The sequence below is a fragment of the Phocoena phocoena genome, chromosome 11 (genome assembly GCF_963924675.1).
Source record: "Phocoena phocoena chromosome 11, mPhoPho1.1, whole genome shotgun sequence".
NCBI lineage: Eukaryota > Metazoa > Chordata > Mammalia > Artiodactyla > Phocoenidae > Phocoena > Phocoena phocoena.
In genome coordinates, this window is record NC_089229.1 from 69,914,577 (window position 1) to 69,931,511 (window position 16,935).

Consider the following 16,935-nt stretch of genomic DNA (forward strand, 5'->3'; position numbering starts at 1 on the left):
ATCCACTGTGCAATAAAAGTGATGTGGAACGTAAAAAAAAAAAAAAAAACCAGTTAAGATGGAAGTTTTATGTTATATGTATTATACTACAATAAAAAATAATTTAAGAAATAAATCACAATATCAGTATATGGTTTCTAACACTAGATAGACAACCGTTCATTTCAGATGATGTCAAGAAAGATTATTTATACTGTGTTCTGACTACCCCACAGTCAAAATAATTCTGCCACTAGATTCCATTTTAGTTAGGTCAATGCAAAACAAACAAAACAAAAAGTTATTAAAACACACTCAAAATAGGAACTTCAAGCTTCATCATAATTCTAGACCTACATACAAAAATATAAATTGATGAGCATAATAAACACATCAGAGTAGATGAGTTTTGGGAAAATAGAAGGCAAGTAACAAAGAGAGAAATAACTTGAATTGACACTAAAAGAGCTCATTAGCTACAGTAATCAAAACAGTATGATACCAGCATAAAAAGAGACACATAGGCCAAATGGAACAGAACTGAAAGTCCTGAAATAAACCCATGCATATATGGCCAACTAATATTTCACAGAGGAGGGCAGAATACTCAACGGAGAAAAGAAAGTTTCTCCAATAAATGGTGCTGAAGAAATCAGGTTATTCACATGTCAAAGAAGGAAACTAGAGCCCTAACGTACACTATTCACAAAAATTAACTCAAAATGCACTAAAGACTTAAATGTAAGACTGGAAACCATAAAACTCCTACAAGAAAACAGGAAAGAGAGTTCCTTGATATGGGTCTTGGCAATGATTTTTTAGATATGACATCTAAAACACAAGCAACAAAATAAAAAATAAACAAGTGATATTATATCAAACTATGAAGCTTCTGCACAGCAAAAGAAATGATTAACAAAATGAAAGACAAACTACAGAATGGGAAAAAATATTTGCAAATCATATATGTGGACAAAGAGTTAATATCCAAAATAAAGAACTCATACAACTCAATAGCAAAAAAAACACAAAAAAACAAAAAACCACACACAAAACCAAATAATACGATTAAAAAATGGGCAAAGGAACTGAATATAAATTTTTCCAGAGAAGATATATGAATGGCCTACAGGTACATGAAAAGGTGCTCAACATCACTAATCATTAGGGAAATGCAAATCAACACCACAATAAGATATCACCTCACACCTCTTAGAATGACCAGCCTCAAAAGGACAAGATGTAACAAATGCTGGGAGGATGTGGAGAAAAGGGAAACTTTGTGCACTGTTGGTGGGATTGTAAATTGGTACAGCTGCTACAGAAAACAGTATGAGATTCCTCAAAAAATTAAAAAGAGAATTACCATATGATCCAGCAATTCCACATTTGGGTATATATTTGAAGAAAATGAAACACTAACTCGAAAATGTACATGCACCCCAATGTTCATAGCTGCATAATTTACAATTGCCAAGATACAGAAGCAACCTAAGTATCGATCAACTGATACACAAAGAAGTTACATGCACAATAAAACATTATTCAGCCATAAAAGAGAAAGAAATTCTGCCATTTGCAACAACATGGATGGACCTTGAGGGCATCATGGTAAGTGATATAAGCCAGACAGAGAGAGACAAAAACTGTATGATCTCACTTATATATGGAATTGTTTTAAAAACTCATAGAAAAAGAGATCCATGGTTACCAGAGGTGAGGGCTGGGGAGTAGTGGGGTGGGAATTGGATGAAGGTGGTCAAAAGGTACAAACTTCCAGTTATAAGATAAATAAGTACTGAGGACGTAATGTACAACACGATGTTTATAGTTAACAATGCTGTATGGTGTATTTGAAAGTTGACAAGACAGTAAATCCTAAGAGTTCTCATCACAAGGAAAAAAATATTTTTCTTTTTTGTGGTGTTTATATGAGACAATGGATATTAACTAAACTTACTGTGATAATCATTTCACAATATATGTAAGTCAATTCATTATGCTGTACACCTTAAACTTATACAGTGCTGTATGTCAATTACATTTCCGTAAAACTGGAAAAAAAGAGCTTATTAGTAATTAAATTTAGTTTAGTTCATTAGATATATATTATCCAAGGTACTGGAGGGAAAACAAGACATGAGATACATTCTATCTATCTATCTATCTAAATAACTAGACAAGTAAAAGAAGTTTTTAATAAAGGCAATATAAGGTCATCAGTGAAATAGTGGCAAAAAACTTTACAACAGGAAAGGAAGAAAAGTGGAATCAAGAAAGATATTGAGTCTTATTATCTCGAGCACTATTGATTTCACTGAATGGATCTGAATTTGAAAGAGGGCCATGGAAGTTGGGCATACTTCACTAGGGACAAGGTAAGCGGAAAATAACACCTGATACATGGAAACAACATAATTCACATTTTCACATTTAAATAAGAAACATTTAAAAATTTTCTTCTGCAGCAAGAAGCAACAACCTGCTCTACTGCAACATTCTAATAATCTCTGAATAATTTGCTTTTCATTTTGATAGCCAAAAGTAAAACTCTCATGGCCATATATTTACAGATAGTAAATTATATCTCTACCAAACTTGACTGCAAGCTCTTTGAAAGCTAAGATGGTGTCTCTAATGCAGTGTTTGACACAAACAGACACAGAATGAATATTTAGTGAATTTAAATAAACTATGAGAAAGCCAGTATAGTATTATTTTCTGAAAATACATGCCTTAAAACACTAATCCTAAAATTAGCACTGTGAAAAAAAATTCAAGCCAAAAATTTGATAAATTATGCAAACTTTATTATTCATCCTCCTGTCACAGACCACTGATGAGCATATTAACATATTAAAATCTCTGAAAAGTGCTGAAGTGCCAAAATCAACCTACCTCTTTTAAATCTAGCATTTCCCAAATGTAAGGGGGCTAACAGAATCTTTTTTGTTCTTCCTCAGACCACTAAGACCCTTCAGAATTATCATTCTATCAAATACTTTGGGAAATTCTCTATTAGAGTCCAAAAGGTAAATGTATGCAAGCTGTTACAGAAGAATGAACTATAATATTCCTGAATATTTAAACATATCACTGAATTTACCTTCAATTTCACTGGACTCTCTGTAAACTACATGGTCTCCCAACCAAATTGCTTAAAACTATATTGATGACAGCAAGAGAAGATAAACTGGAAACTTAAATATTTAATCTCCTCTCTATTCAACAGCTAATATAAAGATTGTCACAATTAGATTTAAACACACACACACACACACACACACACAGCACTATGCCAAACTCTTCCACAGCATCAAAGTCCTTTTTTCCTTCCACCTTATTCTTTCAAATCAGAAAGGAGTTTATAGAACCAAAGTCAAAATTCTCAAAAAGTTTATTTCTCATAAAACATAGATCACTGAAATGAGCAACTATTTAAAAACTACCCAAGAACAAATGTGACTATCTGTGCCCAAAAGACAGAGTATCGTTAAGAATTTCTCAACTGCTTTATCTCCAGTATGGAAAAGTATCAATGTAACTTGAAGAACATTTAGATGCTACGAGATTGATAACGCTGCTCAACACTCACGATGTACACCAACTAACAGACATACTCAAGTAATCTCAACCCTGTTCTCACCTTGCCTTTGGTCCAACAAAAAATCATGTCTGACCTATGACCCACATATAGATTTTTAGGATTACTGACTTCTCATTAATTCAAAACCTAGCAAATTTGGGCATATTTCAGAGAAAAAACAAGAAGCCTGAAAAAAAGTCTTTCTAGACCCAATGTCACTGACTATTCAGAGTCAAAATCCAGTCAAGCAATGAAAAAAGACTATAAATAGAATAGTTAAAATCTGGAAAAGGTGGATAGTGAGATTTTTTTTTTAATTAAGAGATATCAAAAATGACGAGGGGGGAGAAAGAATATATCTTAATAAAGCTTTGCTAATTGAAGATATAGTATTTAGGAAACAAAAAATTAAGTATTTTTGGAAGTTTCTGGTTTAAGTACTCTGAGAAAAATTATCAGCTGTCCAAATTAGCAATTTTAAAGCACATATTTCTATTATTAATATAAAAACCATTATTCTAAATTATTAAGGAAAATAGGCAAACTGACCCTATTAAATGTAGTAGTTTATTGTTCATGCTTTTAAATAGTGCTAGAAAGGTACCAAAGAAGGACAGCTTGATATATTTATATCTTTACTTGAAAATATGCATAAATATCTATTATTATAGCTACAGTAACAAGGAAACCTTGACCTGTTTAAGAACAACTGATAGCTAAATGACAGATCAGCATTTTAAAAAAGAAAGGCTCTATTTCTGAGTACTGATAGGGTTTGTACTGGTTTGTACTTTCTATGAGCAGTGTACATTAGTTATTTTGTAAAGGATCTTTTCATAGTGTATTAAGATATATGTAGGTATACAATTTGTACATCGAATTCTAATGCTTGATCTGTTTTATCAAAGGACCTTCCTTAAAAGGCAACCAAAAATACATTGCAAAGTGAGAAATCTCCTCCGAATATACATAATTTGTCATTGTACAGAGATTTTTATATTCTCTGCCAGGTCAAAATAATTCCTCTAGTAACAAATTCTAAATCTAGAAGCGTAACTTGGCCCACAAAATATCTGTATTTCCCTCTATTACAGGTTATAGAGAAATTTTTCAGTTCATTTTCAAATATTTTAATGAAAACATTCTATAAAGAGTATTCTGTGGACTCAAAAATGTTCTCATTTTTTGGTACTCAAGACTCATCAAAAAGTACAGGTAGACCAAACAATGCATAATTGCATTTCTTGGAATATTTATGAGATAATTTGCATAGAATATAACATGCAATATAAATATAGCCCAAGATCCAAGGTTTAATTAGATTTTTGTTCTGAATTCACTGATTTATGACTAGTGGCTTAGCATGATTTCTAGAAATACTTTTAAAAGCTCACAAAAGAAGGATATAAATATTGCATTTTCCTTATACTCCATATTTATACTATTCTTACACTTCTAAACTACTAGAGACATTCAGACAGTGTAATTACTGAATTCAGTCATTCATATTCATTCTATTATTGTGTGTGGTAAAATTTAATAATCCATGAGGACATTTTCCCCAAGTATACTTTAAAACACTAGAACAAACTAAAATTTTCATCAATAATTTAAAATCCAGGCAAAACTCTCAGATGTGAAACATAAAGAAGAAATTTTGCCTTACCTCATACTCAGAAATTTCAGGTAAGTTACTTTCATCTGCCTTCTCTAGCTTTTCAGCAGCCCACTTGCTTGCAGCCTCAGCAAGTTCCTTTTCCGTTAGCCGACTGGGTTTATCTAACACCTAATAAAAACAAAAGAATGGTTCTGTTACAGTTCTCAAGGGCTTTAAAATTTCAAATACATCAAGAAGTATACCCCACTTACACATGAAATCATTTAAGCCTTCAAATTTATAAAGAGAACAAGTACGTTCTTCGCTTTTTCAAAAATATTCAACACAGAATTTCGTTAAGTTGCAATTTTGGGGGGACATATAGACTAAATCTGACTCCTACTTTCATTTATATAAAGCTTTAGAAATTCATCTAAGGAACGAAACAAAAAACACTGACAACTAATATACTAAATATTATTTAGAATATACAAGACATTATACTGATTTCAACTTTGTATCTTTAATTATATTCAATGAAATAACCAATGCCAAAATTTCATCAAGGTAAATTTCTAATTAATGAAACAGAAAAGTCCAGATATGCTATTTTATACTTTGTAATAGTTTATATAAATCCTACTCTTTACACGAAATGTATACACTTAAATTTCATTTTTTGATACTACCACTACTTCCCTTCTCCAACCACATACAATACTAAACAAAGTATAGGATTTGGAGTTATAGACAAAGCTGGGTTTGAATAGCCATTTCATCACTAGTGAGGGCAGATGATTTTATATACATAACTTATGACACTGTGAGCCTTCATTTTCTCATTTACAAAACAGGGATTAATAATATTATATTCACTCTTAAAGTAGTTGTGAGAATCAAGGGAAGTAACAGACCTGAAAGCATCTAGCATTAACACTTGGTACTTTAATTTTGTTTCCATCTCTTACTTCTATAAAGTCACATCATTGATTCTAAATATACCTCCTCTGGATGACAGTGTCAGTAAAAATCCCCATGTTATGGTACACTATCATTTATAAAGCGCTTACACATGCAAACCAAAAAAAGGTATTTTAATTAAATGGAATTCCATGAAGGTGGCTAGACTTTATCACCCCCAACTCATAAACCAAAAAACTGAATGTCAAAAGGTTAGTGATTTGTACACAGTTACCAATAAATGCTGAGCTGGAACTTAAAAACTAGGTCTTCTAGATGAATAAGGCCCTTGACCACCTTCAATTCAATTTACCAAAAAACTGGTTTGCCATCCATAATATTTACTAGAAGATAATCACAGTGTATCTACATGGAGTATTTCCATGGCCACTGAGTAAGTCTCAATATCTTATTCCAAAGCCCTACCCATACATAAGGTTAAAAAGATATAAGCAATACCTTTACTATTACTTAGTAATAAGGTTAAAAAGTTTTTTTAAAAATAAGAAACACAAACAAAAATATTTTTTTAAATGTACACCTCACTTTTCTTTGGTACCTGTTTTGAAGAGAAATTTAGAGCAAAAACAAAACAAAACATTGTAAATTATCTCTAGTAAAGAAGGAAGCAAAATCTTTTATAACTGAATCCTTCTATTCAACCATCATTAACTCTGTACACTTAAAAAAACTCTCATTTGAAACTGACTTCTAACAGCAGAAAATAAACTCTGAAAAACTATTCCTACATGACAGTAACCATAATGTTTCAAAGAAAAAGTCCTCCACCGTATCAGGAAATCTAGGTAATAAAGCTAGCATGTAACCCTGGGAAGAGGACACAGGAAGCTATACTTCCCCAATATATAAAATGATTATAGATCTAAAATTCTGAAATTCTAATTCCATTCTAAGACAAAAATGCAAACATCTAAAATAAACTGTCAGATGAAAATATCTAAAATCCATTAGGGTTGGATTTGATGGTTAAAATATATTTTCATCACGTACCACAAAGTCCTATGCTATAACATATTCACACCACATTATAGTTCAAGGGAAATAAATATTTCAAATATCATAATTTAAATATTCATAGTGACTTAGATGGGTAAGTATTATTTACTCTTCATTCATTTCTAGCTGGGGGAAAAAAAAAAAAAAAAACCAAGCCAGTGTTTCAGATGGGTAAAGCACCCTTGATATGATAAGAAAGAACCAAAAAATCCAATCAATCTTTCCTATTCAAAATCCAGCATCCTAGCATCCTCAGACTTCTGGGACAGCTCCAAAGACACAAGTTGTCACAAAGACACCTTTTCTTTTTTCATTTGAGGCAGAGAAGCAGCTGCCCACTGAACAACAGCACAGACCACCAGGTGATATCTTTTCTTACAGAAAAGCCAAACATACCAAAGACAGAAAACAAAAAGAAGTGAAGAAAGACGAGAATAGAAGTAACAACAGCAATGGAAAGAGAAACAGTGTGAGGTTGGTGAAGAGAACCTCAGCAACACCCCAAAGTTTTAAGTTTTGAGGATTAGAACCATGCACCTTTTCAACACGTTTTCAGATACTGAGAAGGAAGGACTGAGAAGAATGATGCAGTGAAAACTGGCTATGTCCTTGAGAAAATTATTTAACATCTAAGCCTTTTCCATAAAATGTATATACCCACTTTTTTTAAATTGCAAAATAATCACAACCTTAGCATTAGCTAACACCTGCATCATGTCACATAATTACCATTTCTTTTTTGTGGTGAGAACATCAAAGATCTCTTAGCAAATTTCAATTATACAGGAGGTATTATTAACTATAATAACTATGCTAATATATTAGATACCCAGAACTCATTCATATTATAGCTTCAAGTTCATAATCATTGACCAACATCTCCGCTTTTCTCCCGTCCCCCAGACTCTGGTAACAACCCTTCTTTCTGTGAATGACTTTTTTAGATTCCACATGTCATCAGGATCATAGAATACTTGTCTTTCTCTGTCTGGCTTATTTCACTTAGCATAATGCCCTCAAGGTCCATCCATTTTGTCACAAGTGGTAAGATGTTCACCTTTTTCATGGTCGAATAATATTCCATCATGTATGCATACAATATTTTCTTTATCCATTCATTGAGGGCAGGTTAGGTTGTTTCCACATCTTGGCTATAGAGAATAACGCTGCAATGAACACAGAAATGCAGGGGAGTTCCCTGGTGGCCTAGTGGTTAGGATTCAAGGCTTTCACTGCCATGGGCCAGGTTCAATTCCCCCCGCCAAAAAAAATGCAGATATCTCCTTGAAATACTGTTTTCATTTCCTTCGATTTCTTTAGTGATCCATTGGTTGTTTAGTAGCATACTGTTTTGCCTCCAATGTGTTTGTGTTTTTTGCAGGTTTTTCCCTTGTAGTTGATTTCTACTCTCATAGCCTTGTGGTCAGAAAAGATGTCTGATACGATTTCAATTTTCTTAAATTTACCAAGGCTTGTTTTGTGGCCTAGCAAGTCATCTATCCTGGAGAAAGTTCCATGTGCACTTGAAAAGAATATGCATTCTGCTGCTTTCTGGATAGAATGCTCTCTATAAATTAATTAAGTCCATTTAGTCTAATGTGTTATTTAAGGCCTATGTCTCCTTATTGATTTTCTGTCTAGATGATCTGTCCACTGATGTAATAAGTGGGGTGTTAAAACTCCCCTCCTATTATTGTGTTACTATTGATTTCTCCTTTTATGTCTGTTAATATTTGCCTTATACATTGAGGTGCTCCAATGTTGGGTGCATATATATTTACAACTGTTATATCTTCTTCTTGGATTGACCCTTTGATCATTATGTAGTGTCCTTCTTTGTCTCTTGTGACAGTCTTTATTTAAAGTCTATTTTGTCTGATATAAGTACTGCTATACTTATATAGCTTTCTTTTGATTTCCATTTGTATGGAATATCTTTCTTCATGCCCTTCCTTTCAGTCTGTATGTATCTCTAGATCTAAAGTGAGTCTTTTGTAGACACCATATATATGAGTCTTGTTATTGTATCCATGAAGCCACTCTATGTCTTTGGTTGGAGCATTTAGTCTGTTTACACTTAAGGGAATTAGCAATATGTATGTTCTTATTGCCATTTTGGTAGACCTTTTCCCCCCCTTTCTTCATTTTTTCTCATCTCTTGTGATTTGATGACTCATCTTAGTATTATGTTTGGATTCCTTTTTCTTTTTTGTGTGTATATATATTATAGATTTTTGGTTTGTGGTTACCATGAGGTTTCTGTATAACAGTATATTAAGTTGCTGATCTCTTAATTTCAAATGCATTTTTAAAACCCTGCATTTGTACCCTCCTCCCCTCACGATTACTGTCTTTATCTTATTTTACATCTAATTGTTTTGTGTATCCCTTCACTGCTTATTGTGGATACATACAGATGATTTTACTACTTTTGTCTTTTAATCTCCTTACTAGCTTTGTGTGTAGATGATTTCCTACCTTTACAGTACGTTTGCCTTTACTGGTAAGCTTTTTCATTTCATAATTTTCTTGTATTCTTGTTGTGGCCTTTTCTTTTTCACCTAGAGAAGTTCCTTTACCATTTGTTGTAAAGCTGGTTTGGTGGTGCTGAATTCTTTTAGCTTTTGCTTGTCTGTAAACCTTTTGATTTTAAATCAAAAATGACTGACAGCCTTGCTGGGTAAAGTATTCTTGGTCACAGGTTTTTCCCTTTCATCACTTTAAATATACCGTGCCACTACCCTCTGGCCTGCAGAGTTTCTGCTGAAAAATCAGCTGATAGTTTTATGGGAGTTCCCTTGTATGTTATTTGTTGCATTCCCCTTGCTGCTTTTAATACTCACTTTATCTTTAATTTGTGTCATTTTGATTACTATGTGTCTCAGCAGGTTCCTCTTTGGGTTAATCTGGAACAGGGCTCTCTGTGCTTCCTGGACTTGGGTAACTGTTGCCTTTTCCAGATTAAGGACGTTTTCAGCTATTATGTCTTCAAATACGTTCCCTTCCCTTTTCTCTCTCTCTTCTCCTTCCGAGACCCCTACAATGGGAATATTAGTGTGCTTCATGTTGTCCCAGAGGTCTCTTAAACTGTCTTAATTTTTTCATTCTTTTTTTTCTATTCAGTGGCAGTGATTTCCACTACTCTCTCTTCCAGCTCACTGATCCATTCTTCTGTATCATTTAGTCTACTACTGATTCATTCTAGCATATTTTTTATTTCAGTTATTGTATTCTTCACCTCTGCTGTTCTTTATATTTCCTAACTCTTTGTTAAAAACTTCTAACTTCTCACTCTGCATCCATTCTCCTCCCAAGTTCTTTGATCATATTTATGATCATTACTCTGAACTCTTTTACACGTAGACTGCCTATCTTCACTTAGTTCTTCTTCTGGGGTTATAGCTTGTTCCTTTCTAGAACATAGTCCTCTGCTGCCTCATTTTGTCTAAGTTGCTCTTTGTATGTTTATGTATGTGGTAGGTAGGTTATGTTTCTCCACCTTGGAGAAGTAGCCTTCTGTAGGAGACATCCGTTGTATCCTAGCAGTACACTCCCCCCGCCCCTCATCACCTAAGCTATATGCTCTAGGTGTTCCCCCTAGAAGGGCTGTGTGGGTCCTCCTGTCATGGTGGGCTAACTACATGGGTAGTCTGGTAGGCTTGGTTGGCCCCTAGTCCAGTTGGCTGCCCCCTAGTCCAGTTGGTTGCCAGGCCCTGCCTTGTGAAGATGCTGCTGGCTACTGTTTAGTGGGGCCACCTGGTCACAAGGTGGCTGGTTGCAGAACCCTCGGGGGCCCCAGAGCTAGTGCTGGCTCACTGGTGGGCAGAGTCAGGGTCTCAAAGACTCTAGAGCTGTTGCCCACACACTGGCAGGTGAAGCCAGATCCGGGGTTAGTGCCGGACTACTGGCAAGCAGAACTGCTTCCTGGAGTCTGGCTGCAGGGCCAGGGATCCCAGAGCTCATTTCAGATTGCTGGAGTAGGGGAGAGGCAAGTTCCTGAAACAGTTGGGTATGGGGTCTGGGGTGTCCCAAAGGTTGTGCTGGCCCGCTAGTGGTCAGGGCCAGGGCACAGCTGGTCCCAGGGTAGGGTCTGGCTTGCTTCTGCTGGTGGGTGAGGCTGGTCTAGAGGCTAGTGTAGGCTTCCTGGCAGGAAGGGCTGGTGCCTGTCCTCTGGTGGTTAGAGCTGGGTCTTGGCCCTTTGGTGGGTAGGGCTGTGTCTAGGGGTGTGTCTAGAGGTCAGGAAGTCTTTAGGCAGGCTGTCTGTTGATGGATGGGGTTGTGTCCCCGCCCAGTTAGTTGTTTGACCTGAGGCACCCCAGCACTGATCCCTACAGGTTGCTGAGTAGGGCCAGGTCTTGGTGCTAATGAGCCAAGATGACAGCAGCCAGCAACAGTGTTCATGTGTTTGAGCGTTCCCTAATATGTCTGCCACCAGTGTCCATATCTCCAGGGTGAGCCGCAGCTGCTCCCTGCCTCTCCAGAAGACTCTCCAAGACCAGTAGGTGGGTCTTGTCCAGGATCCTATCAAATTACTGCTTTTGCCCTGGGTCCCACTGCACATGGGATTTTGTGTGTGCCCTTTAAGAGTGAAGTCTCTATTTCCCCCACTCTGTGGGGCTCCTGCAATTAAGCCCTGCTGGCCTTCAAAGCCTAACGCTCTGGGGGCTTGTCTTCCTGGTGCCAGAACCCCAGGCTGGGGAGCCTGACATGGGGCTCTGAACTCTCACTCCTGTGGAAGAACTTCTGCAATATAATTATCCTCTAATTTGCGGGCTGTCCACCTGGGGGGTATGGGATATGATTATACTGTGAGTCCATCCCTCCTACCTGTCTCGTTGTGGTTCCTTCTTTATGTCTATAGTTGTAGATCTTTTCTGGTAGGTCCCACTCTTTTTCACTGATGGTTGCTCTGCAGGAAACTGTGATTTTGGTGTGCTCCTGAGAGGAGATGAGCTCAGGGTCTTTCTACCTTGCCATCTCGGCTGCTCTCCTTATGAGAGCAGTATGAGCAGTGGTCATACGTGCATACTGAAGCATCATGGCAGACGGACACCAAACTCCCAGTGTTGACACGTGGGCTGAGTTTTGTGGCCAATAGGAGGCAGTTTATGATAAAAGATGCTTAGGCAAGGTTAAGTGAAGGGGTGCAGAGCTTCCTTGCACTCTCAGAGCTGCCATGTGTTCACCCTGTTTTCAATTCCTTTGCATACATTACTAGAAGTGGCTTGCTGGATGATAGGATAGTTCTAATTTTTTTTTGGGGGGGGAATCCCCATACTGTTTTCCAATTTACATTCCCACCAAGAGCATATTAGGGTTCCCTTTTCTCCATATCCTCTCCAACATTTGTTATTTGTACACTTTTTGATGACAGTCATCCTGGGTGTGTGAGGTGATATCTCCTGGTGGTTTTGATTCACATTTCTCTAATAATCAGCAACGTTGAGCATTTTTTCATATGCCTGCTAGCCATCTGTATGTCTTCTTTGGAAAAATGCCTATTCAGGTCTTCTGCCTCTTCTTTGATATTGAGTTGTATGAACTATTTATATATTTTGGATATTAATCCCTTGTTGGTCATATCATTTGAAAATATCTTCTCCCATTTTGTAGGTTGTCTTTTTATTTTATCAATGGTTTCCTTTGTTCTGCAAAAGCTTTTAAGTTTAATTAGCTCCCATTTGTTTATTTTTGCTTTTATTTCTTTTTAGGGTTTTCTACATATAAAATCATGTTATCCACAAATAGTGACAGTTTTACTTCTTCCTTTCCAGTTTGGGTGCTTTTTATTTCTTTTTCTTGCCTAATTGCTCTGGCTAGTACTTCCAATACTATGTTGAATAAAACTGGTGAGAGTGGGCATCCTTGCTTGTTCCTGATCCTAGAGGAAATGCTTTCAGCTTTTTGCCATTGAGAATGATGTTGGCTGTTGGCTTGACATATATAGCCTTTATTTTGTTGAGGCATGTTCCCTCTATGTCCCCTTTGTTGAGTTTTTATCATAAATGGATGTTAAATTTTCTCAGCATCTACTGAGATGATCATATGATTTTTATCCTTTACTTTATTAATGTGGTGTATCACACTAATTGATCTGCAGATACTGAACCATGCATGCTAGCATGCCTGGAATAAATCCCACTTGATCATGGTATATGATCCATTTAATGTGCTTATGAATTTGGTTTGCTAACATTTGGATGAGGATTTTTGCATCTATCTTCATCAGAGATACTGGCCTGTAGTTTTCTTTTCTTGTAATGTCCTTGTCTGGTTTTGGTGTCAGGATAATTCTAGGTTCATAAAACAAGTCTGGAAGTGTTCAATCCTCTTCTATTTTTTTGGAAGTTTGAGAAGTACAGGTATTCTTAAACGTTTGGGAGAATTCATCAGTGAAATAATTTGAGAAAATTATTTAACTTCTGAGCCTGTTATATAAAATGGAAATATACACTTACCTACATCATAGAATTTTTATATGAATTAATAACAGAAGAAAATATATAATATAGTACATAGAATCAAGTCATTATACAATAAATGTTAGGTCTCTGCCTATTACCCCACTTCCAAAATAAAAGCACAGTCTCTCAAATATGCCTCATCTGGATATTCATTCCCACTCGGCTATGGTCAAGATGAGAAGGGGATCAGTAAATACTAATTTTAGCATAACCTGTGGAAATAATTCTATGAGAAAACTGCTCATTTACTCTGGAGGCAACTTTTAAGTTATGGTTACTTGAAACTCAAGCTTTCAATGCAGCAAATTACCCCCGTTAGGTGTGACAGTAAAGAATAAAAGCACCTGTACTATACAATCCATCTCATTTACTTTGTGTTTCCCCTTTGAATTGATTTTAGAAGTACAACAAACCTTTGATGAAGGAACTGCTGAAGAACTTGAGGGTGAAGTGTCTCTTGATGTTTTCAAAGACTGAACAGGTCTTTCTTTACCTATATAAGAAAATATAAAATGCAATTTTCTAGCTTATTTGTTTTCAACTAGAGTGTTTTTGTAAATGAATAAGGGGTGGAAGTCATACACTTATTTTAATAGTGAAATCTTTATTACATTATTAAATTAAATCTGTTAATATCTAAATCATCCTATCTGTCTTAGAGGCTGGGCACCATCAAAAATTTCAAATAACCTAGAACCAAAGGACAGTATATATGGCAATCTAGGCCATATCAATGCCAGTTAGCAAACACGGAACCACAGAGAAGACCTCAGGAAAGGCAAAAAACATTTTAAAATCATAAACGCTTCCTCCTCCAAGTTCCGAAAAGTTAATTTTTAATACATCACACTAAAAATCCAATGGAGGTTATTATGTAGATGCTACCAAAGAGAATTAGCTAATTATTAGCTAATTAAGCTATAGCTCAAAGAGAAAGGTATGTAGGAAACTTAGCAGGTATTCATGAAATGTTTAAAAAAAATTAAAACTAGAAAACTATAATAGAGCACTAATCCGGTACCTGATATGAATGAGTACCCAAATATTTGTTAAATGGTGGAAAATAAATCTGTATGAGATAAAGTCACTAAACTTTATCTTTGGTCACTTCAGACACTCACATAGTGCTCTATGTATACTATTATTTTTATGGAAATATAAGCCAGAAAATAAATTTAAATATTATTTTAGCCAGTTCAACGAAAACAACAACAAAAATGGGTTTAGTTAAATATAATCTTAAAAGTAACAGTGAGCTGTTGCTAACAGAAAAACGTTTCATTAAATTATCTATATGTCAACTGTAACAGATATCCTCTGCTTTCAAGTGCTAGGAAAACTTTAATTACAGAGAAGAGGAAAAAGTAGCACCAAGTTTGGAGTGACACAGAAACTGGTCAAGACTGGATAGTGGGTTAAGGCCAGGAAAGCAGACAAGAGCAAAAGCGGAGAAAAAACGACCTTGAAACTGAGGCAAAGCCAGCTTCAGTCAAAAAGCCTCTTAAGCTCTTCCTGCTATGGTCAAGACAAGCAAAGTAAGGGCCTGGAGGTCAAGGGCTTCCAACCACCTGGGGATGTAGTGAATAACATCTCTTTCCAATGTCCTGCAGAGCCGGAAAGGCTTTCTCAAGGCGCCCCCCACAGTTCCCTGCACCCACAACACGTGGCAATGTGTGAAGATATTTCTGATTTTCACAGTGGGTGAGTGCCACTGGCACATGGTTAAGTAGAGGTTAGGGATGCTGCTAAACATGCTACAAATGCACAGGACAGCCCTCCACAACAAAGAATTATCCGGCCTCAAATGTCAGTAGTGCTGAGGTTGAAAACTCCTGCTCTAGGCACAGTATTCCAACTGTGAAGCTCCCATAGTCTTAAAAAAGACCTAACTCTAGAATCTTTTAACTTGTGGTACCATTAAGAGACTTTCGCGCTAAGCAAGTTTAAAAGTTCTTACAGACCTTAAAAATCAAAAGCAAAATGATACAACCATCACGACATCCCCAAATGGCTAAGAACATGGCTTATTTAGTCAGTCCCTACTGTATTTCCACTGCACATGGCAAATTCCATATCATAATGTGACAGTGTCAGTCTATCCCACTGCACCAAAAGCCCCTAGAGGAACAAGTATCATAGCTCATTTTTTCCCGAATACCCAAGGCCTACCAAGCTGAGTCCTTTAAGAAAAGAGTAGGTACTCACAAACTTGTGAAAAGATGAATTATTTTTCTACCCTTAGGATTCAATGACCTCCCCAGTCTATTCTGATTAAGTATTTCCTTGAGAGATGGAGAACTGGACCAATCAGCACAACACACTATGTTAATTAAAGACATAATTATAGGCTCAATTCTGGCACACAGCAGCTAAACACAGCAAAAAAACGTTCACAAGCAGTTGTTAATCTCTTATTTAGCACCTCCTTTACAAACAAAACATCAGCTCTACAGGTATGCCAAGTATGGTGTCCAAGTGTAGTCTTAGGATCTTTCATGATTTTAGCTACATAAAGTTTAAGCAGATTTCAACCAATCCCAGTGTGCAGAAGCAAAGGAACATTGAAGGAGACGGCAGTGGTTTATCAAATATCAACATATATTCATATATACCGGTGGCATGAAGGGCAGGGACAGGCAAGAAGCAAAGGATAAAGAAAAAGGATGATACAGATGGCAGCAGAAAGAGCACAAAAATGGTAAATAGAAATATCCTGATCCTACTGATGTTGGGTCCTTTCTGCCAGTGACTTGTCTACTCTACAGATCTCAACCTCCCATGAGGTGGCAGTTGCTGACTGGGAGTGGCTAGCCCAGACAACAAACCCACATGTCTCCCCAAATCCTACTACCTGAGTCTGCTATTGTTCAACTCTGGTTCCAACAGCAGACTAATGGAGCAGTTATACACTTTTCCCATTTCTATAACCTCTACAAATTACAGCCCCCCACCCTTCACAATCCCAAATCACAATCTAGCTCAAAACTCACCTCTTTCTGGCTTTCCTTCATTCTGCCGTTTGTAGGAGGCACCAGCACGCACGGACTCTAGGGAAAGGTGGGCAGGGAGGAATTAACACCAGCACCTCTGTGCCCAGGAGGAACAGGAGAAGAACCCAGAAGTAGGAGTAATGAGAACAGGAACTTCTGAGCATTTGCCGGTGACCCTAACCACCTTCCTACCCTGCTTTCAAGTTGGGCTGTCTGAGCAAACACCAATAAAGAGAAATAAATAACAGAATAGGAGAAAAACTCTGTTTAAGATTGGGTCCAACATCAATGATGTATGAAGATGAGGCTAACCAAGGACAGCATGAGCAGAAAGAAATGAGA

The 16,935-nt window shown here is 36.5% G+C and overlaps 1 protein-coding gene across 4 annotated transcripts in view; it reads right to left on the minus strand.

The window, feature by feature from the left end:
* The window catches only part of PPHLN1 (periphilin 1), a 141,345-nt gene that overhangs the window by 57,416 nt on the left and 66,994 nt on the right, over positions 1-16,935 (minus strand). For 2 of the 4 annotated variants that reach the window (XM_065886603.1, XM_065886605.1), the window contains 3 exons: positions 16,594-16,650; positions 14,017-14,096; positions 5,232-5,351 (listed from right to left, as the gene is read on the minus strand). In XM_065886603.1, coding sequence (XP_065742675.1) covers positions 5,232-5,351; positions 14,017-14,096; positions 16,594-16,650 — 257 coding nt within the window. The remainder of the gene's footprint in view (positions 1-5,231; positions 5,352-14,016; positions 14,097-16,593; positions 16,651-16,935) is intronic. The other 2 variants (XM_065886606.1, XM_065886604.1) reach the window with 1 other exon arrangement.